This window comes from Pezoporus occidentalis, unplaced genomic scaffold (assembly GCF_034315485.1).
Source record: "Pezoporus occidentalis ecotype Australia unplaced genomic scaffold, CSIRO_AGI_Poc_V1 ctg82, whole genome shotgun sequence".
Taxonomy (NCBI): Eukaryota; Metazoa; Chordata; class Aves; order Psittaciformes; family Psittacidae; genus Pezoporus; species Pezoporus occidentalis.
This window is the reverse complement of record NW_026916181.1, coordinates 2630137-2654620: the sequence shown is the minus strand read 5'-3', so window position 1 is coordinate 2654620 and position 24484 is coordinate 2630137. Positions and strand designations below refer to the sequence as shown.

General features: G+C 51.3%; 1 protein-coding gene across 1 annotated transcript; it reads left to right on the top strand.

The window, feature by feature from the left end:
* The first annotated feature begins 3811 nt into the window (after positions 1–3811).
* On the top strand, positions 3812–22534 carry ZBTB47 (zinc finger and BTB domain containing 47). Its single transcript, XM_062603982.1, has 6 exons — positions 3812–4295; positions 14079–15452; positions 18714–18861; positions 19439–19554; positions 19974–20118; positions 20283–22534. Exons 1-6 carry the CDS (start codon positions 4293–4295, stop codon positions 20648–20650), a joined length of 2154 nt encoding a protein of 717 aa, XP_062459966.1. The 5' UTR covers positions 3812–4292; the 3' UTR covers positions 20651–22534.
* The last annotated feature ends 1950 nt before the right edge of the window (positions 22535–24484 follow it).

Genomic DNA, 24484 nt, shown 5'->3' with positions numbered 1-24484 from the left:
CGATGTGAGGGTGTCACTGAATCCATCCAGTCCCACCCAAATAATTGATTTTCTTTTATTATTTTATAATTTATTATTTTTTTCCTAGTTTGGAGGCAGAAGTGACAAATCAAAGAGGGAAAAAATAAATATAAAAGAAAGAAGAATTGGGGTCAAAGCGAAGCAGTGGTATTTCAGTCGTCCTTTGAGAGCTTGTCTATACTCACGCTCTGGGTGTTCTCGTTGCAAACAGTAAGTGGGAGATGTTTTCCCTTAGTAGGGCAGAGCTCCCGCACCACGGCCCTCCTCGCCTGGCCTTAAAAGGAGTGTGTTTTCTGCAGGACCATGGGTCCTCCAGAAGCTGACGGGCTTTTGGGAAGGGGCCTGCCCTGTTGCATCACGACGCTGCTTGCTTTGGACCTTGCAACCCTCTTGTTAACGTTGCTTTGGCTTATTCTTTTCTTGTGCCTTTTGTTATGTCTCTCTCCTCCTCCTGTTCCTCTCAGGAGGTTGGAAGGAGAAAGGCCAGAGAGCCTCTAGGAATGTTCTTGCTTTCCCCATTTTTTATTCTCTCTCCTGGCCTGATTTGATCCTTTCTTTTCCACGATCCATATGCCTGCTCAGAAAACCAGCTGCTGAGTGAAAAACAGTTGCCAAGCCCATGATGCATCCCTAAAGAGATCCTCAGCCCCCATCCTATATCCCATGGGTAAGGCCATGGCAATCTGGAGGGCTCTTCCCAAACTCATTCATGCCCTGCTGTGCTGGTGGCTCAGTGCTGGCTCAGGAAGGGTGGACAGCAAGGCAGCTCATCTCACCATCTCCTGGAGCACGTACCTGTATGATTTCCAGCCTACAGAAGATGCCCAGCAGAGTACAGTCATTGCACTTAAAGCAGTGAATCCAGGCCAAGCAGGCAGAGCCAGCAGGGGGACATGGTATCACCTTGGAGATACCCTTTCAGGTCCACTTGGCTCTTCATAGAATCATAGTATCATTTGGATAGGAAAAGACCATTGGGATCATTGAGTCCAATCGTAAACCAAACACTACCAAGTCCATCATTAAACCATGTCCCTAATCACCACATCTACACATCTTTTGAATACCTACAGGCTCTTGCCTAGGTCCTCACAAACTCAAAGGTGTCTGAGCTATTACAGGGCATCAGCTTTCTTCTTGTCCCTTGTCCTTGCTGACACTTCTCTTAGAGAAGACCAAAACTATGGAAATGTAAACTGAACTACCCGAGATCAGTTATAGCAAGAAAATATGAACCTCACCTAGTTCCCCTAAACATTTTCCAGTCTCTGTATTGTTGTGGCTGATCCTTCATTCAAGACCCCCTGTGATCTTGTGGAGTCACTGGGTTTCTAACTCATATCTCAGCAAGAGAAAGGAAGAGGGAAAGCTACAAGAGATGTCCTTTTTGTGGGCATCACACTGCTGCAATGAGACAGGAAGGAGACCCAACACTTCACCTGTGTCACCAGGGCCTCCCTCCCCATGCTCCTTGTTTCTCCAGAGCTTCGCTCTTCCTGGAGACCCCATCCTTAACGGTGGCTGAACTAAACACCAGATCTCCACATCTATCTGCCATGCTGGACCCTGTTCACCTTTTCTTGGTCATTCCATTTTCCTTGGTCAATGATACCAATGATACAAGGATGTGTCAGAGCCAGCCCCCAGCCTCCCAGGAAGACCTTCCCTATTTTTGCGTGAAGGCACCGAGACCATGGAGTTTCCCTCTTTCAGGAACCCCAGCAGTTGAAGGAAAAAAGCTCCCACAAGAAGTCAGTTGTCCATGAGCCCTGTTAACCTTAAGTGTGCAGTTGAAGTGTCTTACATCTCACCCTGCTCAGCCTTTGCATGGTGGGATGAAGTGCACAAGAAGGGGTAGCCTAACTGTGTTAGGACAGCCCCTGCGCTGCACCAGCCACGCACGAGACCAATTTGCCTGTCCTACCAATTTGCCAGCAAGGCCAGGTTGGATGGTATTCCACCAAATGGGGTTGGATGGGATTTGCTGGGAGCTTTGGGAAGCTTTTCCAGCAAATTATTATTCAGCCCATGGGTAGTTGTGGCCATTAACCCACATGTGTTTTGTCTCTTAGGAACACTGCTGTAGTCACTGTTGCCAAACAAAGTGTTTCACCCAAATGTGACACTTCCAGAACTTTTCCCCTTGTGCTGGTGGCAACGGCCACTGCAGGAACAGCTTCTGCCATGTCAAGAAGGAAAAACTGTGGCCGGCAGACCAGATTTCCATGTGAGAGGGGGCTCAGCATCCCCCCAAAGGCAAGGACCTCGTGGTGAGCTCACAAGAGTGGCATCAGGGCTTTGACCATCTCTGCCTGTCCCTGCAGACCTGCATGCTTCAGTGCTACGAGAGCTCCAAGCTCTGGAGCTCCCTGGTCCTCTCTGACACATCTATGAAGGTGCTGCAGTGATTTGGGTTCTGGAGCAGAGCTTAAATTCCTGTCTCCCACCTCCGGCCTCATCTCACCCTCACCCCAGCACTGGCTGTGTGTCAGCAGGGTGTTTTCCAGGAGCTTATGTAGCTTCTGGAAAAGTTTCCAGGGTAGAAGACATGCTGGATAGGCAGAACACTCATCTCACGAAAAGCTTTCTGATAGGGGAGAGGTGCTGGTGGCGTTGGCCAGGATTTTTTCCTACAGAGTGGATCAGGGTTGGGAGCAAGGAAGGGCATTAAAAAGAATTAAATATATTAAATAAAGCCAGAGCAGGCAGGACGTGGCTGCAGCGACATTATGCAAAGAGCTGGACACATCTGGAAGATGTTACTGCACACAGCAACCAAGGCAGAGTCTAAACAAGTGCAAGACGTTACCACATTTGTGTCTGCAAAAGGGAGTGGTTTGGAAGGGAAGAAGAGCTGGGAAAGTGGGATGAAGATGCAGTAGCCTGGGGACTCTGGGGATGCCCCCAACCCTGCTGCCACCCTTTGAAGCTGTTGTGTTTCTCTGCTGTTAGGGTGGTAAAACAGAATTAATTTGCCCTGGGCATTTTGGATGGTGTCTGCACAAGTGATGAGGGCAGAAGTGGGTCTTGGAAGTGGTCAGCATCCCAACATTAGGTGCTTCATGGGTCTTCTCCTGCCCTGGTGGAGCCCAGTACTGAGGGGCATCAGACATGTGGGAGCACCATGAGGACCATGTATGTTGCCTCCCTGGACTCCCTCTCCATGTCTGCTCCAGCTTTCCCCCCTCCCTCTGGGGGAACCCATCTGGGTTGCACTGAGATGCTAAAAACCATCCGAAGCTCAGCACTGGGTGGATCCAAGCAGAGGAAAAAATAATAAACTCCTACTTTATTCTGGGGGAGTGAGGTATGGATTCAAGCCACGTTCCATGGCTTGAGGGGGCTTTGGCGGACCCCCACCACGACCACCTACCAGCCCCCCTATACTAAAACCAAACATGCCTTAAACACCTGCCCCATCTACCTATAGGAAACCCCATTTCCCCCAACAGCAGGATAGCGCTTCAAAAATCCCTTTTCTTAACAAAACCAACCTTATACCCCACGACTCCCCAAACTGGAGTTTTACGCCCCAAAAAAAGCCTTTTTGGTGGCTTTATGTTTTTTTTTTTTTTGGCGGGGTGCATGTGCCTCAGTTTCCCCCAGTGGGGTACAGAGGATGCTCCCGGGTGTATGCGTGTGTGGAAGGGGTGCTCCCCGCAAGGCTTGGCTGTAACCCGGGGTTGGGGTGCTGGGATGATGGGGGGGCTGTCACGCGTGGGGTGAGCTGCAGCGTGTCGTCGTTGTCGTCGGGGCCCTGTCCCTTTAAAGGGGCAGCCGCGGCCCCATCTGATGCGGCGGCTCCAATCAGCGGCCCCGGGGTTCCTGGCAGCCGGAGCCGCCGCCGCTCCGCATTCCTCCGTCTTCCTAAAAGGGGCGAACATGGCGATGGGCAGGATGAGGTGAAGAGGAGAAGGAGGAGGAAAAAGAAAAGGGGAAATAAAGGAAAACGAGAAAAATAAAAAAGGAAAGGAAAAAAGCGGGAGAGAGAAAGGAAAAAAAAAAAGGAAAAAAGAGGAAAACAGGGACGGGGGATGCCAGCAGCGGCGGCGCGGTGATTTCCTTCCCTCCCCCCTCCTCCTCCAAAAGGCAAAAAAAAAAGCAGCAAAAAAGCCAGCCAAAAAAGAAAAAAAAAAAAGGCAAAAAACCCACCCCGCATCCAACCCAGCAAACCACCCATCCCAACAGTTCTTGTTTTTTCATGGAGAGCAAAAACCCCAGGCAAGCGGAGGAGGACCGGGACTCCTTTGCGCGGAGACCTTTGCATCAAAATGGTAGAGCTTGCACACCCCCCACCCCCCCTTCCCTTCCTTCCTTCCCTTCCCTTTTCCTTGCTTTTTCCTTATTTTCCTCTTCCCCCTCCTCCTTCTTCCCTTCCCCCCCCTCCCACTTCCTCGCGCTCCAGGGGCTTTGCTGACTTTGCAAAGGCCTCCGAAACTTGCCCAAATCCTTGCAAGGGCGGCGGAGGTGGAAACCTGGGGGAGGGTGGGGGGTTTGCATGGGCGAGCCGGCGGCATCCTTACTGGGGGGAGGACGGGACACACGGACACGCGTGGAGGGGCTGGAAGGAGCCGGGGGGTAGGATACAAACAGCGCAGCCCATCCGTGCAGTGGGCCCGGTGCTTCCTTGCAAGCAGCTTTGGTGGGGGGAGAATGGGCTGCATGGGCCCCCCCTTGGCACAACGCGGGGGGGGGGGGGGGAAGGTTTTGCATTCGGAAATCGTATTAAAAATGTCGCCGTGTCCCCCGCCATGCACGGGCTGGTTTTGCGGGGGGTGAGGGGATGGTTGGAGGGGCTGGGCTTGTTCTCCCCACCCCGGTGTGTTTTGAGAGGTGATGGGGCTGCTGCGGGAGGGTTGAGCAGCGGGGCCAAGCCCACCTCAAGGCCCCCATTCGTGGTCAACGGCGAGGTTTGGGCCGCGGTGGAGGGGCACAGACGGTACTTTTGGGGCCTCCTGGTTGCCCAGGCCGGAGGATATGGGGTTTGCTGACGCTGGGGCGGGGGGGGTTGGGGGGGGCGCGGGAGCAGCCTCTCGCTTCCTCGGCCCTTTTTGTTCCCCGGATGACTCCTTCATTTTGCTAATTCCTCGTCCCTGTGTGTAACCCCCTCTTCCCGGCTTGTTCCTGCCGTGGGCCCCCTTTCCCAAGGGGATCTAGGGGATGCTGGGCTCACCGTGACCCCCCAGAGGAGTGAGGCCCGGGGAAGGCGCAGCATCCCGCCCTGCTCCGGGTTTGCAAAGGCATTTTCCATGAATCCTCCTAAAATACAGTAATAACAAGGAAGGGAGGCCGGTTGCACCGGGAGCCTTGCAGCAGTGACCTATTTTAGCAGCCGGTGGACTTTTGAGGGGGGTTCGTTTGACTTGCGGAGAGCAGGCCTGAGCCGGGAAGATGCACAGGGAAAATCCCTTGGGATGTGCCGTGCCCAGGAACCGCGGTTCCAGGTGCTCTGGTGCCTCCCCCATCCCGAAAAGTGCGGGGTTGTGATTGCCCCAGCGATGGCTCCGTGCCCGTAATAACACCCTGGAGGCGTTCGAGCGGCTTTTCAGACAGGGGAAGAAAGTGCAAGCTTGGAAAAACAGACACAGCTGAGCTGGTGCAGGAGGTGAGAGCCAGGATGCTGGGATGGAGCTTGGCACGCCCCGGCTCCGATACCGGGAGTAACCGGGGTCTGGTTTGGGTACGTGCTAGCCACACTCGGCCTGCGAAATTCCTGCTGGCATTAATCAGTTTATGAAGCAGCCCCTGCATCCCCTCCGGAGGGAGATGCTGATGGACCTGGGGAAGCACCGGGGTGGTTTTGGGGAACGTTTCATCCCCGAGGTGGGAATGGAGATGCCCAGAGCCCACCTGAGCGGGCAGCCCTGCGGGGAAGGAGGTGAAAAGCTGGGAATTAAACCTTTCCTCTGCCCCTGGCCTCAGTAAGAAATAGAGGAAAATTTGCTTCACCGAGCAAAAATCCTCCTTGGAAGGATGTTAAGGGAATTTTTTTAATTTTATTTTTATTTATTTTCTGGATCTGGGGTTGAAATCATTTGCTGTGTGCAAACATTTCGGCTCTGACCATGGAGTTTCCCTGAGGATGCCGGCTGGGCTGAACACTGTTCCAGGGGCTTTGCTGGGGCATCCAGAGGGTTCCTATCACCGCCTGGCTTGGTTTCAGGACTGAGCTTTGTTCTCCCTGTGAGGAATTAACGGCACGTTAGGTTATTACCAGGCGAACGCCAGAGTCAGGCAAGATAAATGGCCTTGTGTTTGTTTCTCAGGTCTGAAGGAGAGGTATGTCACCCCCTTCACTAAAATAACCGGCTGCTGCCTTTGGAGATACCTTCTTTATAAAAGGGAGGGAGAAGCTGGAGGTTGCCCATGAATCAGTTAAATATTAGTTATTTCTAAGATGCAGATTTTTCTGCTTAAGGAAAAATAGGAAAAAAACCCTTTTGTGGATGAACTGAATGTGTCAAAACATCAGAGGGTCTTTGAAGGTTTCGAGGGAACTGCTGATTTCCCCATCCTCCCTTCTTGCTCATGCTGGAGGAGAAAACTGAGGGCTCTCCTGCACTGCTGCCTTTAGGCTTTTTAGATGGGGACATGGCGATAACTGTGACAAAATGCTCTCCAGGAAGAGCAAGAGCTGAAGTTTTTATTTTGCTTCCACATTCGTGTGGTCCTGAGAAAGGGAATACCCTAAGTCCCCTGTGTGGTTTGCATCTTAGATGTCCCCTGACATCCCATGGGATCTGTGGTCCCTGAAAGGCTGGAGGATGCTGGTGGCGAGGATGAGCTCGGGATATGTCTCTGTACCAACTGCCCCTAATTATTCCTCTCTTATTTCTAAAGGAAACCCATTGCATTGCACTGCTGGAGTGGTGTTTGCAGGGCAGGGCTGGCCCTGTTGGGTTTCCTGTGTGGGGACACCTGAGGACTTGTCCCTGTGTCCTCTTAGGCTGCTGTTCCCTCTTCAGCCGACTTCAGTGCTTCAGCTGGCTATGGTCAGACCTGAGGCGACTTTGGCTATGGGGAAGGACTGGCTATGGTGGTACAGATAGAATGGGTAGAAGACTTAATTACAATAAACTGTTTTTTTAATTATTATTTTTAAGATTGTATCTTTTGCCCAGAGCCAGGGCTACTGACACCTTTTTGTCTGGGTTAGAGCCCTGCTCCCTGAGCTGCTGAATTTGTTGGAAGAGCCATGATAAAAATAACCCATTTTAATGCATGTTCGTAAAAATCTTTTAAGTGTTGGTCCAGAAGGATGGCTGGCAGAGAGGAACATGGCTGGTGCTTCACAAAAAGCCCCAGTCAAGGTTGGGTTTAGGATGGACCTGGAGAAGGGGACCATTCCTGGGGTCAGTGTGAGGCAGTGTAAGGCTTTGGAGAGGATGCTCTAGGATGGAAAGCTATGCCAAGGATGCTGGGAGAGGCTTAACCTTGGACCTCTCTGGCAATTTTGTGGTCTGGAGTTGGGTTAGAAAATGATGTGGGTTTAGGGTCTGATGGGATCAGAGGTGTCGCATCCCATCTCACTGTTGACCCACCTGGAAGGTTACTGTGGCTTCCCCAGGGATGGAGGCCATGATGCTGGGCAGGGGAATGTGCTGCCCAGTGCCAAGCTAATTCAGCATTGGAGGAGGCCTTGTGCATCTATCCACCTCACTTTCCAGGGATCTCAGCCTCTTCCCTGCTACTGCATGGCAGTGTGTATGTTGGGCTGGCTCAGGGACATGATGGCTTCAGGCTATGCACAAGCAGCGCAATGGCTGCCCCGTTGCACCCGTCCATGCTCCCTGCACTGAATTTGGGGTCCCTGGGTGTCCTATGGGTCACAGGGGACTCTGTGCACTGTCTTCCCCATTGCATCTATCCCCTCCTTTGGTGGCACTGGGGGCACCCGTAGGGTTGTGAGGGGATGATGCTCACCTCCTCCCTGGCCTCGCCGGCTCAGGCTGGGCTGGGCAGCGGTTCGGAGCTGGCCCCTGGCGCAGCCGCTTGGCCGACAGCCCGGCTGGGGAGGTCAGCGTTGGGTTTTGTCCTTGTTTCCTCCCTCGATCTTCCCTCAGCTTGTTTTTCTCGGGCAGGGGAGGGGGGAGACAGTGGCTTTGTGTGTGTGTGTGTGTCCTGGGTTCTTCCACCCCAGCAGTGACTCTGTGGCAGGTCCTGCATCCCCTGGACAGGAGGGCAGCATCGCATCCCAATGTCTGCTCCTGTGCCAGGGTGGTGGCTCGGGGATGTCTCCATCAGCCGGGTGTCACTGGCTGTGCCAGGCACTGGTGGGGACCCTGTGGCTTGTCTGTCTTGGCTGTGTTTGGTGTTTGTCAGGAGGATGCTTGCTCTGCCAAAATCCAGCAGCATCTGTTTGGGGTTTAACCCCAGACCCTGCTATAGGCTTAGCGCAGAGCTTGAATTGCCCACAGACCTTTTGCACTGTATTTTGGGTCTGGCTGCACCGAAAGAAACTGCTTTGGGTCCTGATCAAGGGGACAGGGACAGACGGATGGGTGCATCCAGCCCAGTTTTGGTGCCTCTGCTCTCCCTCCAGAGCAGCGTGATCGAGGCTTACCCTGGGCTGGAGATAATGTGGAGTTGGGCTGAAGCCTCAATATTTTTGCAGCAAGGAGGTTGTGCTTGTGCAGAGGATGGGGCTCACGTTCACTCATGTCGGGATGGACTTGGGGGTTACTGGGCTGACCTCAGGACTTGGCAATGAGTCCTTGTCACCCTTGGTGGAACAGAGGGATGGTGTCCCTGATGCCATCATGGTGGTGGTGCTGGCATCTGCAAGGAGCAGCTTTGCAGCATCGCCTCCCTGGACCAGTTTGGGGATGGGGGGTGACAGCAGGGTTGTCCCATCTGCCTGTCCTTGCAAAGCATCATTGTAGCTTTGCAGCTCTATGTGCAAAAGAAAAGAAGGATGCCAGAGAGGCTGATGGGTTTGGGATATGAGAAAAAAAAACAACTATAAAATAAATAAGAAAGCAACCAGCCATTAACCCTCAGCAGGCTGTGCTGCTGGGAAGCCAGTGCCCATTCCCAACAGGATGAAGCCTGGTGTTGCTCATCCCCCCTCATCCCCTTGTTCTCGCAGTGCTGCAGGTGGCTGTGGCACTTACAAGAAAAGCCCAAATGAACCTTTTCCCCATTTGCAGGGGTGGCTTCTTGGCTGCATGGGGACAGGGATGGGGAAGGATTTGTCCCCATTCCCTTGCACTGAGGATGGTCCTGCTAGGCCTGGCACTGCTGCTGGCTTCTCAGGCTGCTTCCTGGAAAAGCATGTTTGAGCTGAAGCCTGTAAATGCTGGATACTATTAAAAAAGCCCTAGAAAACAACCAAAAGGGAGGGGAATAAAAAAAGCCTGTGAAACATCTGATTGTTCCCCAAGCCAGGCTAATGCTCTTCCTTGCTTATGTAGAGGCTGGGAGGTGTTTTTTGGGATGCCCAACACCCTGGAGTGGGACAGGCTTTGGGAGCATCACTGAGCCCCTTCCTCTCGCTTCCTCTGAAGCCTGCACATGGCTCTAATTTGGGCAGCCTCAAGCCTTTTAGACAGTATGTAGAGGAAAGTCACCACGTTAGATGGTGTCACCACCATCCCAAAGGACTTGGCCATCCCAGGCCTCTGGGATGGGACCATTCCTTGTAAATGCCTGGTCCAGCCCCAGTGGCATCCCATCCCAGTGGGGAGGATGCTGGCGGTGGGCGCTTGGGGCCGTGTCGGCCGGCGCCTCGCCAGGCGGGGCTGTGGCCGAGCTATTGTTTTCCCTTCCTGCTTGTTTTTCCGGACAACCCTCCCCTAATTAAATAAAAACACCCGTTCAGAGAAGCAAAAAAACCCCTACCCCCAGCACAGCGCTGTGCCACGGGAGGGCAAAGCACCCGTGGGAGAGGCACCCGGGGAGGGTGGCGACAGGCGAGCAAAGCAGTGAAGGTAGGTGATAGGCGAGGGGAGGGTGCATTGGGATGTGTTTTACATCAGTGCCAAGTTTCCATGCATGGCCATGGTCCAAAAATGGGTGGTTTTGGTGATGTATAGTCCAGGCAGTGCTGCTGGTTCTGGGGTGGCTTCGTGCTGGTGCATCCTGGTTTTGGGAGTTGGTTTTTGAAAGACGCAAGCACTACATCATCCTTAAAAAAACCCAGACCCTATGTAGCCTCAAAACTATGGGAATAAAGGCTGAAGGTTTCATCCAAGGGTCTTGAAAGCAGAGGGCAAATGGCACGGGGATGTGGATTAAAATCAAAAGCATGGGTGTCTTTGGGATTCCCAATGATACATCTTTGTATCACTTGAAATACTCTGTAAAAATAGGGGGTTTTAACATTATTTCTTTCTTTAGCAAAAGTGAAGTTTTGGGATTGAATAGTTTCAGCCAAGCTCTTTCACCCTGCAATGCAGCGGTATTCAAATTGAGAATAGCACACGAGGTTTCTTTGAGGAGCAAGTGCTAATATCGTATTCAGCTACTCATTAAAGCACTTTTCTTTAATGCAGGTTTAATACTGAAGGTCAATGGTAAATGTTTTGGTGGTTGCAGATGGAAAAGCAGATTGCTGTTTTTCATGGGAGTCTTGGTAGTGAAAAATTTTAAGGAAATCCCTAGATTTTGTGCTGCATGGAAACTGGTTCAGAGGCAGCTGGTCTCACCGCCCTGCCCCACTTGAAGCAGGGGCTTGTGGCCACCTAAATGTGCCTTGTATGCCCCCAAAACCCTATCCTTTTGCTGATACAGGAGGCAGATACTTGTGATCCTTGGTACTCCAGTGATGAGGGCAATAGACATGGCTATAAATAAATATAGAGACTGGTGAATGCCAGAGGTGGCCTGGGGGTCTGCAGATTTGAGTATTTAAATATGTCCAGGGTGACCCAACCTACTGCTTATTCACGGGGGTATATTGCTGCAGGAGCATTTAGGGATCTGTGAAGATAAATAGTATTTTATCTTAGTACATTGAGGTAAATCCAGCAGCAGCCCACTTTAAAGGGAGGTGATGAGGTGCTGGTGGGGCTGTTAAGGGAACTGAGGCACGGTAGGGGGTGCAGGTGGAAGGGACGGTGCTGTGCTCAGGCTTCATCTCCTGTAGCAGTATTTTCAGTGGCTTTGTTGGAGAAAGGCTGCCCTGGTCCAGTGAGCATGAGTGTCTCCTTTGGCCACCATTCCTGTATCACTCCTGTCTCTTCTTCACAGCCACTGCCATCAGGGCTCAGCTAACTCCATCCCTTGGTCCCCTCTCACCCTGAGCATCCTCTCCATCCTCCAGCTGGCTGTTTTGGGAACGGACTTTGGCAGTGCCGCTTGAAAATACTGTGAAAATAGCGCTGGAGGGCAGTGTCGGGGCAGGGAGGGCTGTCTGGAGGCGCTGCCATCCCCTTGGCGTGGGGACCTCATGGACACACTGCTTTCGAGTAATTTTTATATTTTTTTTTCTTGTGATGATGATGCCAGGGCCCTGTCCAGAGTTCATTGGGGGTGGTGGGGGTCAGTGGTTTTAGGGTTTGCTCCAGTTTCATACACCATTGAACACCTCAAGTCCAGACTTGGGATGGGATGGGTGACCTGCTCCTGCAGTGGGCCACTCATGGGACTAAACCCACCCAGGTGGTGATGGTGGAAAAGAGCAAAACTGTGATTTTATTTTTTCAGTAAGTGTCTTTTAATATGTTTGGGATTTAAAAAAAAAAAAAAAAAAAGTATATATTTAAAGTATTTGTTTTCCCAGGGGAAGGGTGATGGATTTAACCTTCCCACTAATCCCGATTAATCAGGCTTCTCTGCTCCGGTGCAGCAGCAGGAGCGGGAGCTGCCAGGGGGGTATTTTAAGGCAAGTTGGGGTCTTTCTTGGGATCTCACCCCGGCAGGCGCCTCTTGCCTTGGCTGGGGCTCTGGGCAAGCTCACGAAAAGCATCTGATAGCAATAAAGAGCAAAAGCCTCCCGCTGACAAGCCCGGGCTGAAGTCACCGACAGGACGCGGCCAAGACACGCATTGTCCTCGCCGCTGCTGGGACTGATTAGAGCTGCCTGGCAAGGCCCGGCTCTGGGTGAGGGATCAGCCCCTTTTGCCAAAAAACCTCGATCCGGAGCAGAACCCAGCTTTTGTTTTCCTGGCTGCCCTGTGCAGAGATGATGCTGCCCGGCGGAACCAGTTCCTTCTGTTTTGCATCCATTTCTCCATGGCTGTGACCGTGTTGAGCTCTGGGCATCCTATATGAGGAGTGAGGTGAGATGGATCCCAGGAGGAAAAACCTGAATTCAACTGGGTTTTTTCATAGCGCAAGCAAACCAGGCAAGTCCCTGGCAAAGAGCAGACCTCTCCACTTGAAAGCTTTTGCTGTTCCTTCAGCGCTCAATACATGTGATAGTGTTATTTATTTTCCTGTGTGTCTTGGGGGGGCTGAGCCATCCAAGTTCCTCTTGTCGAAATGTCCTTGGCAGTTACAAGGCTCAGAAAATGGGGGGGGGAGGAGGTGGTGGATGTTCCAGCTAGGATGTAGCATTTTGTAACAAATATGTATGTAGAGTGTTTATGTGTTTATGTTTACATATATTTGTACAGTGTTTTAATATATATGAAAAACGAATATATAATATAGATATAAAATATATACAGAAATATATATATGATCCCTTCTCCCCCTTTGCCTTACTCCAGGCTGCAGAAAAGCTGTTTTTGTCCTGTTTTCCCCCTGGTGTGAGTTTGCTGGGGCTCTTTGGGGCCCTCTGGACAATGTGAAGCTGACGACCCCGCTAGTTGGGTGGGTTGGTTGTGGAGCATAAATTCAGTGAAAATGAAGAATTTTGGCAGGGAGGGGGGAACATTTTTTTTTTAAACTTATTGAGAAAACAGAAGAAAACACCCTTTTTATTATTTAAACATTTTTGTCTGCATGTGCTTTCGCCTTTGGCTCACAAAAATAGAAGACAAACAAATTGTGTCTTGCTGGAATTCAGGGGCTGATCAAGAGCTGCAATTTGTTCCAGAAAAAAAATTGGAGCTGAGAAATGCTTTTTGGAGTGTAAGGTGCAGGATAAACCTGACAAGTTGAACCCTTCATTTCTGCCACTGCTCTGCACCATGTCCTTGGTCACATCTTGCAGTGGTTTGGAAAAGAGGATGTTAATGTGGCTGGATCCTTCTCCATCCATGAACTGGGTGTTCAGCACAGCAAGACAAAGGGAAGCAGAGGGTAAAGGGTTATCCCACCTGATTTTAATACAGGGCTTGAGATACAGAGTGTGGGACATCCCTTGTGTTTGGGATGCAGCTGACAAACCCATCCTGGGGCTCAGTATCCCCAGGTGAGGTGATGGATGTCCGGAGGTGGTTTGCACCATGCAAAATACATGTAAGTGGAATTAAATACCCAGCAAATGCAGTCTGGGAAGTGTTGGCAGTCGCAGCATTTCCCAGCCTGGGGCTGCTGCTCCCTGATTTGAATTTTTCCAGGTAGTGCCTTTCACCAGGCAATTTAAAATGGGCATTAAAAAAGCGCATAAATCATCCCAGTGAATCCAGCTAGGGAGTTAGCTGCTGACGTGAGTCAGAGCACACAGTGTAATTCGGGAAATATGAGAGGTTACTGTGTTTTATGTAATTATCTTGTAGAAGCAGGGAGATTTAAAATCCTAATTTCCTTTTATTTAGGGGGTTAAATCTCAGCTGGTGCGTAGAATTGACTTCCTGCATGGGGCAAATTGTCCCCTTTGGTCTCCACCTGGTTTAGGAGATCGAGGCATCTGCTCCACTGCATGACATCTCTCCTGCATGAGTGTGGACAGCTGAGCCAGGCTTTGGACCAGCTTGGTGGTGGGATGGCCGTGGTGCCTCCTACCCCAGGCTGAAGGGATGTAAGTAGGTGCTTGTGTGGCCTTGACCTATCCTTTCATTGGGCTTTTTCCTTCTTGGTTGAGTCTCCTGGAATCAAGTTGGTGGTGGAGCCTCTTGGTTGGTATCTCTGATTTAGAATACATGGACAGGGACGGGTGGCATGGCTGGGCGGGTGTTTTCCTGGGAAAAGAGCCCTCTTGAGTTATTTTATTTCCTTCCTCCCCACAGCTGATAGTCGAAAAAACGACTGACTACCCTTCGGCTGAGTACTCCCTGGTGGAGGATGTAGCCCTCCACTTCACGTGTTTGATGGACAGACTGAACGAGCAGCGCCTCTTTCAGCCGGACCTGTGTGACGTGGACATTGTGCTGGTGCAGCACAAGAGCATCTTCCCTGCGCACAAGGGAGTCCTGGCAGCCTACAGCCAGTTCTTCCACTCCCTCTTCACCCAGAACAAGCAGCTGCAGCGCGTGGAGCTCTCTCTGGAGGCTCTCACCTCACAGGGCCTCCAGCAGATCCTCAACTTCATCTACACCTCCAAGCTCCTCGTCAACTCCTGCAATGTGCAGGATGTGCTGAACGCAGCCGCCGTGTTGCAGATGAACAACATTGCCTCCTCCTGCCAGGACCTCCTTGACACCCGCTCGCTCAGCCTGGCCACTGACATGGCCCTGCCTGCTGAGGGCTGTGCCGGACCCCCACCCTACTACTGCGAGATCAAGCAGGAGGTGGATACTCCCCATCCCAAGATCTACGCCCGGGAGGGCAATGACCCCTATTCAGTGCGGGTGGAAGATGGCACGGGTGGTGGGACGCTCCCCCCTGGTCCAGCCAAGCAGTACTACAAGGAGGAGAAGGATAGTGGTCCAGGTGCTGTCTGTAAGATGGAGGGTGAGGAGTCGGAGGAGGACCTGGACAGCCAGGGCTCATACAACCGGGAACAGATCATTGTGGAGGTGAACCTCAACAACCAGACCCTCAATGTCTCAAAGGGCACGGAGGGGAAGGGAGCTGCCAGTGAGGCAGCTGTGATGGGGAGGCCTGATGGTGATGGGCGAGACACAGAGGAGGATGGGGAGGAGGAGAATGAGGAAGGGGAGGAGGAGGAGGAAGAGGAGGATGCGGAGGTGGGTGAGGAGGAGGAGGAGGAGCACAGTGAGGAGGAAGACCTGGAGGAGACGACTGAAGAAGAGGATGACGACGACGATGATGAAGACGCGTCAGAAGTGAAAAGGGAAAAGTGTGGGCAGCCCCGCAGAGGCAGCCGGGCCTCCAAAGCCACCAAACCTGCCATGGCAACCAGGTCTCAGGAGATGGCCAAGGTGGAAGAGGAGGAGGAGGAGGAGGAGGAGGAAGAAGGGCAGCGAGGAAGGAAGAGGAAAAAGGAACAGGATAGTTTGGGCCAGAAGGTGAAGCTGGAGGAGAAGCAGCACTACCCATGCAAGAAGTGCCCCCGGGTCTTCAACAACCGCTGGTACCTGGAGAAGCACATGAACGTCACGCACAGTCGCATGCAGATCTGCGACAAGTGCGGCAAACGCTTCCTGCTCGAGAGCGAGCTGCTGCTGCACCACCAGACTGACTGCGAGAAGAACATCCAGGTGAGCCAGCCCCAGGGGATGGACATCCCACCAAGGGGAGAACATCCACCCACGGGGTGGAGCATCCCACCAGGTTGGGGCATCCCACCAAACGAAGAGCATCCCACTATGATGGGACGCTCCAGTGTGGGAGGGACATCCCATCCACCATGGAGGACATCCCATCCAGCTACACCATGGGATGGGCTCATGCTCAAATATTCTTGATGTTGTGGTTGGCACATGGCAGATGGGAGGGAACCTCATTTCACCCTTGTGACTTGTGTTCAGGCTCAAGAGGGTCCCATGGTGGTATGGGATGTGAGGGTTTGTGCCAGGGGACTGTGGCTTCCCCTTGGCTGGCCGGGTGGAAGCATGGAGTAATTTTTGAGGAATGATTTCCCTTTGAATTTATTCAGTTAATCTGGATAAAACACTGCGAGCCCCTGATGGAGACACACTCCAGCTGTTCCCACCCAGGCTGAAACCAATTTAGCTTAATTCAAAGATTTGCTGACACAAGTTAAAATGGTTTTAATCTGCCTTTTGTGCTCTTTAGCTTGCGTATTAGCGAATTTCCGGATGCATTTGACATCCATGCAGGGCTTGGGCTTGGTGTGTCCTTCACCTAATGCTAACAGGATTGTGTGTTTGCAGACTGAGTCTGTTAAATCACTGCTGTTTTGGAGGGATAGGTAGGCATCCCATCAGAGCAGCAAATGTGTGTTCCTGCAGTCCCCTCCAAACCATCCCCTAATCCCTGATGAGCTGTTTTGTGTGATGCTGCTGCTATTAATTAAAAGATACCAACTTCTGGAGAGCTTTGCCCATCATCCTTCCACCACCAGCCAGATTTTAAATGATCTTGCAGCAATCCTAGGTGAAGGTAACGCAACCCAGGGCACACGGAGCCCTTTGCTAATAGTATCACAAATAAAAGGGGAACGAAGCGGATCTCAATGTTCGGGTGTATGGGGAACATGGAGACAGGAGCAGTCTTGGCTCAAGTGGGTGAAGGAGCTGATGCCTTCACTGACACTTTGACCCTGAAAAATTCATAGTGCCGGGGATGCTTTTTTTGGATGCTTTTTCCAAGAATGGGTGAGTGCAGCTCCGACACCTGCATCATGGTGGCTGTTTCAGAGCCTATCATAAAGCCCGTGCAATTAAAGCGAGTTTTCCCAGAACGTTTCTTCAGCCTCATCAGCTTTCCTGACAGGTAACAGGGGCTGTCACCTTATTGGTTCCCTCCTCCCTGCTTTTAATCCTTTTTCCAGGACATTTCTGAATAGGATGACCCACAACTGACTGTGTAGTGACCTCTTTCTGCAGAAAATGTGGATCATTACCTCTTACTTAGTTGAGCATTTTTAATTTTACAAATAGCCAAATTCACTCCAGTTGCTCTGATAATATTGAATAATTTCTTCAGTATACCCTGGAATTACAGCTGCATGGAAAAGGCATTTTTTTTCAACTCTATACCTGTAATGGACAGTCTTTATTTCTTGCTTTTTAACCAGATCTGTGGAGGGACCATCCCTCTTACCCCAGTCAAGTCTGCTGCTTTATTTCCCTGTTTTGCCCCCGTATTTCATCAATAATGCTTTAGGTGTTAGGCTTCACCCTGTGATGGTTTCCCATCACTGTCCACAGGCCTGCAGACAGCATAACAGGCATCCTGCCTCCAGTGCCTGAAAACTGATTTGTCCATTACTCTATTGGTGGTTTCTCAAACTCTTTGACCAGCTTCAGTATGGTTTCACTTTTAACCTGCAATAATTTACCTTCTCATTTCCACCCCCCACCCCCTCCCCATTCGGATGCAACTTCTACATTTTTAAGTGATGCTTTCTTATGGTAACTGAAGACAGAGCTCAGTGCTCCAGGGTGCTTGGTCCCAGCCTGGGGGCTTTACTACATCTGCTGTTTTCTTTCTACCTTTAATTTTAGAATTCCCCCGCAGCCTTTTTTATTTTAAGTGCAGAAAATGGATATTGATGTGTCTTTGATACCAGGCTCTGGTCCTGAATTTGTCCTGACATGTCTCTTACAGCAGAGATAAAACTGTTATCTGTGGAAATATATACTTAGAAACAGTAAAACTCAGGGAACTACTCATGACTAGGTGAAGATGATGGATGTTGGAATGCCTCTGTGACCCTCATTTTGCCTCTTGGGTGCAAAATAGAAATATATATGGAGAGATACTGTGACTACATGGCATAATGGGGTATTTTCCATGGTATCACAGCCTCATTTAGTGCAAAATCTGGTCGAAGCCCATCAACGAGCATCTGTTCCTCTGAGTAGGAGGAGAAGCCAGAGGAATCCCTCCCCAGGCTCACTGGTACCACTCAGCCGTGCTGTTGTGAGATGCCTCCAAGGCATGAATTACTTTCTTAACACATTTGTGAGGAGGAGGGATATTTTCATCCTTGTTAACCAAGAGGAAGATGAGTCATGGAGAGATGAAGATCAAAGAGTTGACCCTTGGAGGAAAGAGAGACCCTTGGCGCCTGGCAGGGTCCTTAGCCGCGTGCTGCCTACCATCCCTGTACTCCAACAATGGTCTCCTGTGTGGACCTTGCTCTCCAGTATTTCCCTGGGCACTGAACTGATCTCACATGCTTCAAACTGATCTCATGCCACAGCTGGAGCTTTTCCTGGGGACTGTCAGAGAAACATCAAACTTGTCGGAACTGAAGCAAATCTGTGCCATAACTTCTTGGGGGAGGTTTTGCATGTCATGTTGTTCTGCTTGTGCTGATGGACTGGTTTTGGGGTCCATTTGAGTATGTTTGGAAAACTCATTTGGTGGTAAAACATCTGTAATACCTGTTGAAGACTGAAGTTGTGCTCCCTGGCTTGGGCTGCTTCTTGTTCTTGTATTCTTTGCAGCCTTCTAATGCACAGAGGGTTGTGTTTTGTTTTTTTATGTAATAGCATCATTGTGTGCAAGAATTCAATCCCCAGCTGGGAATAGAACCTTTGTGGGTGAGCTGCTGTTTATGCAAGTCCTAATTCAGCCATTGATGGAGATGCCGTGTCCTTCCCTGAAAAGTCGTTGTTCCATCCTCATAGGAATCTGACTCTTGGAAGTTTTTAAGTGACAAGGTCTGTAGCGGACTTGCTGGTCATTATGATTTTTGATGTCTTAGCTGTAAGTTTCTAGTGATATTCCCTTTCAGTGGATTAAGCTGATAGCCTATTAAGATGGAAATGCTGGTGGTCTCTGGGCACGTTCCCCTGCTTCCTTAGCCATCTCTTCTCTCCTTGCAGTGTGTGACGTGTGGGAAGGGGTTCAAGAAACTCTGGTCCCTCCATGAGCACAACAAGATCGTTCACGGCTATGCCGAGAAGAAGTTCTCCTGCGAGATCTGTGAGAAGAAGTTCTACACCATGGCCCACGTGCGCAAACACATGGTTGGTGAGTGCAGGAGTCATCGGTGCCACAGGGAGACCTTGTTAGGGGTGTTCATCCATCATTTTGGCAATGAAGGGTGTTTTTTTGTTGCTGTTGTGTTGGGAGTTGAGGGCTGGGCTTACTCTTGGGTGAGCTTTCTCACGTCAATGCGGAGGCCTTGAAATTTGGCCCAGTATTTAATGCTGAATGTATGTCTGCTCAGTGCTGGTTTGGAGCAGTCAGGCATGGTGCTGGGAAATCACATTTGTTTTATTTAACCAGAAAAAAAGACCTCTGAAGTGATCAAAGGAGGGTTTGAAGTGCAACCATCCTTCCAGACCACACCAGTGCCAGGCTTTGAATAGCAAATTGCACATGACAATGGTGGTTGGGTCCCTGGGGCTTGCAGGCACCAAAGAGATCCAAAAATGGGGGGCCTGGCAAACAATGTATGAAGTACCTGAAATGTTGCTGCTGTTTATATTCCCAAGATGGCATTGGATTTGCTGGGGTTGGGCACTGGTGTTGGGAATGGCAGATGGGACCTGGGGAGACAGATGCTTGAAGTGCAAGGAGGACTCCTGACACTGCTCTTCTCCAGCTCACACCAAGGACATGCCATTCACCTGTGAGACCTGTGGGAAGTCCTTCAAGCGCAGCATGTCCCTCAAGGTCCACTCACTCCAGCACTCTGGGGAAAAGCCTTTTAAATGCGAGGTAAGGTCCTGTGTGTCTCCTCACCCTGCATCTTCTCAAACAAGGACAAAGTCACTGATCTGGGGAAAAATCATCCACTTTTTGGAGCTCCTCCCATGCTTTGTGCCAGTACAGCTGTAGGGATGCTCCCATGCTCTTCCAGACTTTGCATCACCTCCTGGTTTGAGGGTCCTACCAACCTTATGATGAAACTTGTCCGATGCCATGATCTGTCCCTCCAGCACCTGGATTTTACATCCAACCCCGTGCCCATCCGGCCTGAACACTGGGCTGGGTATATCCTAAAAAGCCATTTATTTGGGTTCTTTTGGGGGAAAAAAAGTGATTTCTTGCACTACTTCAACATGCTCGTGATTTGGGGGGGATGTTAAGATGTTCTGGGTGCTCATCAAAAGCTCAGCCCCTTCTCACTTCTGCAGAACTGCAATGAACGCTTCCAGTACAAGTACCAGCTGCGCTCCCACATGAGCATCCACATTGGCCACAAGCAGTTCATGTGTCAGTGGTGTGGCAAGGACTTCAACATGAAGCAGTACTTTGATGAGCACATGAAGACACACACGGGTGAGAGCTCCCCGCTTTGCCCACAGCCCCTTTGGGCAGGCACCCGGGGGAAGGGCAAAGGAATGAGGTAGCATCTTTGGGTGGATGGCAGGATGGGGTTTTGGCAGGGGACAGCCCAGACTCCAGGGGACACCAGCTTCTCATCTGTCTTCCCCTGTCCTTAGGCGAGAAGCCCTACATCTGTGAGATCTGTGGGAAGAGCTTCACCAGCCGCCCCAACATGAAGCGGCATCGCCGGACCCACACGGGCGAGAAGCCGTACCCCTGTGATGTCTGTGGCCAGCGCTTCCGCTTCTCCAACATGCTGAAAGCCCACAAGGAGAAATGCTTCCGTGTCAGCAACCCCTTGGCTTCGGACACGGCCATCCCCCAACCTGCCACCAGCCCTGCTCCGTTGCCTCCCGGCCCTGGCGTCTCCCCCCTGCCCCTGCCACTGCTCCATCCCCTTCCACAGACCCTCCCTCCTCCTCCTCACCTACCACCACCCCCTCCCCTGTTTCCTGCGGGCAGGGTAAATTCAAACAACAACTAGGTGCCCCCATCCCGGCCATGTGCCTGCACAGACTGCTCAGCCCTTTGGGATTGCCTCCCCCCAGGGGAGCCAAGGCTTTGCTTGCTCTCTACCCCTTTTCCTCCTCGTTTTGGGGTTGTTTTGGTATGTTTTTTCTTTTTCTCACCCGTCGTTCTCCACAGAGAGGGGGAGCAGGAGGAAGCCCCCTGAACCGAGGAGCATGGGTGTTGGGGGGGGGTAGCTGCCATCCGTCCGTAAGGGTGTAGGTAAAAGGCGTCACTTTCTGTTACATCTTCCCATGCATCAGCTTCATCTTCAGCCAGGATGCTGGTGATGCTTGGAGGAGCAGGATGCTGTGCCATCCGGGGTTGTGCTCACCGGTGGTGCACTCCCGCTTGCTAGCAGAATGAATGCCTGCTGGTGCTTCGATATTTATAATAAGCCCAAATCTAGTTAGTGGTGCTTGAATCCCTGTACTGTAAAGCTGGTCTTTCAATCCAGGCTCTTTTCCCAAGAGGCTGAGAGGTGAGCACCACAGAAGAGCCCCCGCCAGCCCTGTCTGCCAGCCCCGGTGGCCCGCGGCAGGTGAGCAGATGTCCCTGTTGGAAAGCTGTCAGCCTGCTCTCATTAGCAGCCCTTGCCACGTCTTCCTTCCCTGTGACAGGTTTTCCTCCTAGGTAGGCAAAAGCACAAACACCAGCGTTGCATCTCGGGGCATTGGCAGCTCACTGCCGGTTCCCTTTTGGGGTGCCCTAAGGGAGTCTGTCTCTGGTGTGCCCTTTCTGCTAATCCCAGCAGGAGCTGGGCTCCTGGGGATGCTCTGGAGTTGGAAAATGTCTCTGGGAGAGCTCAGATGGCCTTGGGACCAGCGGGAATGTAGCCTGGGATAGAGAAGAAGGATACTGCCATTTCTCAGCAGAATTGGCCCAGAATAGTGCCTTAACAATTTGAATAAACCCCTTTCTAATGGGTGAGCTCCAGGCTAGGTCCCATTGCAAAGTTCAGAGCTAAAGCCAGACCACATTCAGCCTGACGATTATGTCTCATCCTCCAGTTCATTGCCTGCGTCGCTCTCCCAAGCTTTGCCACTCCCTTTGGGGTTGTCATCTGTTTCCCTGCCCTGGCTTGGGGGGACCAGTGAGGGCTGTGTTTGATTTGGTGATGTCCCACGGTATTGGTTAGCACTTCTTTGGCCATGTAGTGTTTGTTGAAGCTGAGTTGGTCTTTGGTTTCACTTCAGGTTGGCTTCATGCTGGCGGTAGGAGGCTTTGCTGTTAACTTTTTATTGGTCCAAGCTGGGTATTTCACTGCTGTGCTCTGCATCAGGGAGTCACACATTGGCCTGTCCATGGCTGTGTGGTCTTTCTTCCAGGGGAAATGTCCCCTTTGGAGCTGGGGAGAGCTGCAGATGCTGCAGAGCATCCAGCACAGGCAGAGAGGTGCTGGCCAAGAGGTATTGCGCATAGCAGTTGATGTCTTGCTGTCAAGGCCAGCGCTGTGGATGCATGTGGTCAGGTCATGGAGGAAGTCGTGAGCTATTGGTAGGCAAGAAGGAAGAGAGGACCTTGAGCAGGCTGCAGGAGCCCTTTCTTATTTGCATCTTGTTCTGGGTGACGGCAGGGTGCTGGGCACAGTGGGCACAGGCCACATCTGGCCCTGCAAGAAATCCTGGTGCTTTGTCTCCTGGCCTAAATCAGCAAAGTGCATGGGCAGCACTGAGGCTGTCCCTGAAGAGGTGGGAGGATTCAGCCACGTGCAAGGGGCTTTGCTGAATGGGAACATTCAGGAGCATTGCCCTGATAGGGACAGGACAGGGGAGCATCTGCTGTTGTCCTGAGTACTCTTTGACAGAATGGGTTAGGTGACTATTGTTCCCTCCTGCTGAGTGGTGGTCCCCTGTGCCTGCTGTCTGCTCTTGTAGATGTTAGCATTTTGGAGCAACAAATCACTTTTCATCTTCATGTTGGCTGGGATCCTGTGGACTCCCAACATTGCAGTCAGTGCCAGTGGGCTCACTCTCATCTCCATCTGCTTTGAGCAAATGGAGGGTGCTGTGACAGAGCTGCCTTGCCATATTGACCTTCTCAGATGTGTACCAAAGGCTTCTTTGCTCTCCTTCCTCCATGACCCTGGGGCTTATTAGGATGGCACAAAGCCTTCTCAAACACACACCCATGAGGGTGGTCTTGGGGCCATTGGCTTTCTGAAGGGACCATGATCCAGAAGGGAAGACAATTGTTTCAGAGAAGCATTCAGTAATATCCTTGGATGTGTTGGAGGGCCTCAGTAGAGTGGTCCATGCTGTCTCCTCCTCCACTGCCTCCCAGATCGCATCCCCTAGGACTCCCTTGTGCTTCTTACCTGTCACACTCAGCCTTGAGATGGGATAGGAGCACTGTACCCCAAGGAGGGCTGACTTTGCCTGTATGGTCTTTGTGATGGACTGCATCAGCCTACCTGGCTGGTAGACTTCTGTCCCCAAGTAAACACACCAACATTTGCTCCCTTGTACCTCTCACCTGGAGGTGGCTTTCTGTGTTCCAGTTTGTCCTCTCCCAGTGAGGACCTGTCCCACTTGTATGTCACTGTGAGATGAGAGCACCTTGTTGAGGCTAGAAGCCCAGCAGAAAGCCCAGTGACTGATCCCATCTGCGTCTGATCCCCTTCAAGAGCCTGCTCATAGAGCCACTTGGAGACGTCGAGATGTGACATGCACACAGCACTTTGGAGAACCAGATCCCTGCTGCTCCTTCCCCTCTCCAGGGCCTGGGCAGTTCCCAGGAGTCCTATGTGGCCTCTGAGCCCTTTTGTCTACACCCTTACTCAGCCCCAGTGTGTCTCTTCATGTCTGGTTTTCATTAATGTACTAAGAGCTCAAAACGAGTCAGTCCCGCATCTATCCTGGTTGGCCCTGTTGGCACCCGTTGGGTTAGACAGGGTGGGAGGTGGGGGAGTTGGGTCCGTTGCTTTCAAGCTTTTTATGGCTTATTTTAATTTTTTTTCTTTTTATTTTTTTTTTAAACTCTTGCACCTTAATCTCTCACATCCCTTCTTCCACAAACTGCGAGGGTGGAGAGGGGCTTGATTTCCATTACGCAGTTCATGAATACACCGTAACACAGTGCTCAACTGACAACTCTGCCCGTGCATCTAACCCCAGACCTGTCTGGGTTTGAAATTCCCCCCTCCACTTTCATTTGAACTCTGGGAAGGGAGGGAGTCATGGGGGGGGGGTGGGGGGGTGGTGGTGTCATTTTTTGGTTTATCTATCCCAGGAGCCTGGTAGCACAGACCAGTTAGCCTCATGGTGCCCATGAGGCACAGCTGGCCCTTCGGACCACAGCCATAACCCCAGCGCGGTGGGAAGGTGGTGATGGATGGACAGCCGGCAGGTGGGAACGGCTGTGACAGTGCAATAGAAACGAGCATCCGCTGCTAGACAACTCCACTGATTAAACTCTTAGTTTGCCTGAAGTCGAGAGGGAAGGATGGACAGACAGACGCCCTTTGTTCACATGGACGGAGAGAGCTTCCCCACACGAGGCCCTGCCTAGTGACGTGTAACCATGGTGGGAATTGAGTCAAACTTGCAAAGGAAGAAAATAATAATTAAAAAAAGGAAAACAACAAAAAAAAAAAGGAATAAGAACAACCTCAGTAGCATGGAACTTGAAGGAAATGAATGAAACCCCAAGCACTTGCCTCAAAACTAATTTCTCATGCCTGGTGTTTGGCTCTGTATTATTTTACAGCATTCAGTATCAGTTGCCCAAACATGCCAAGTTACGAGTGTATCAGTGGCTCTACTAGTGTGAACAAACTAAATGAAGCACTTTATTCTGTATAGATAAGGGA

Excerpts from the sequence above, each read along its gene's own strand:
- ZBTB47 (XM_062603982.1), top strand. Across the intron at positions 15,453-18,713 it reads ACTGCGAGAAGAACATCCAG|TGTGTGACGTGTGGGAAGGG; the intron begins GTGAGCCAGCCC and ends CTCTCCTTGCAG. Across the intron at positions 19,555-19,973 it reads AAAAGCCTTTTAAATGCGAG|AACTGCAATGAACGCTTCCA; the intron begins GTAAGGTCCTGT and ends TCACTTCTGCAG.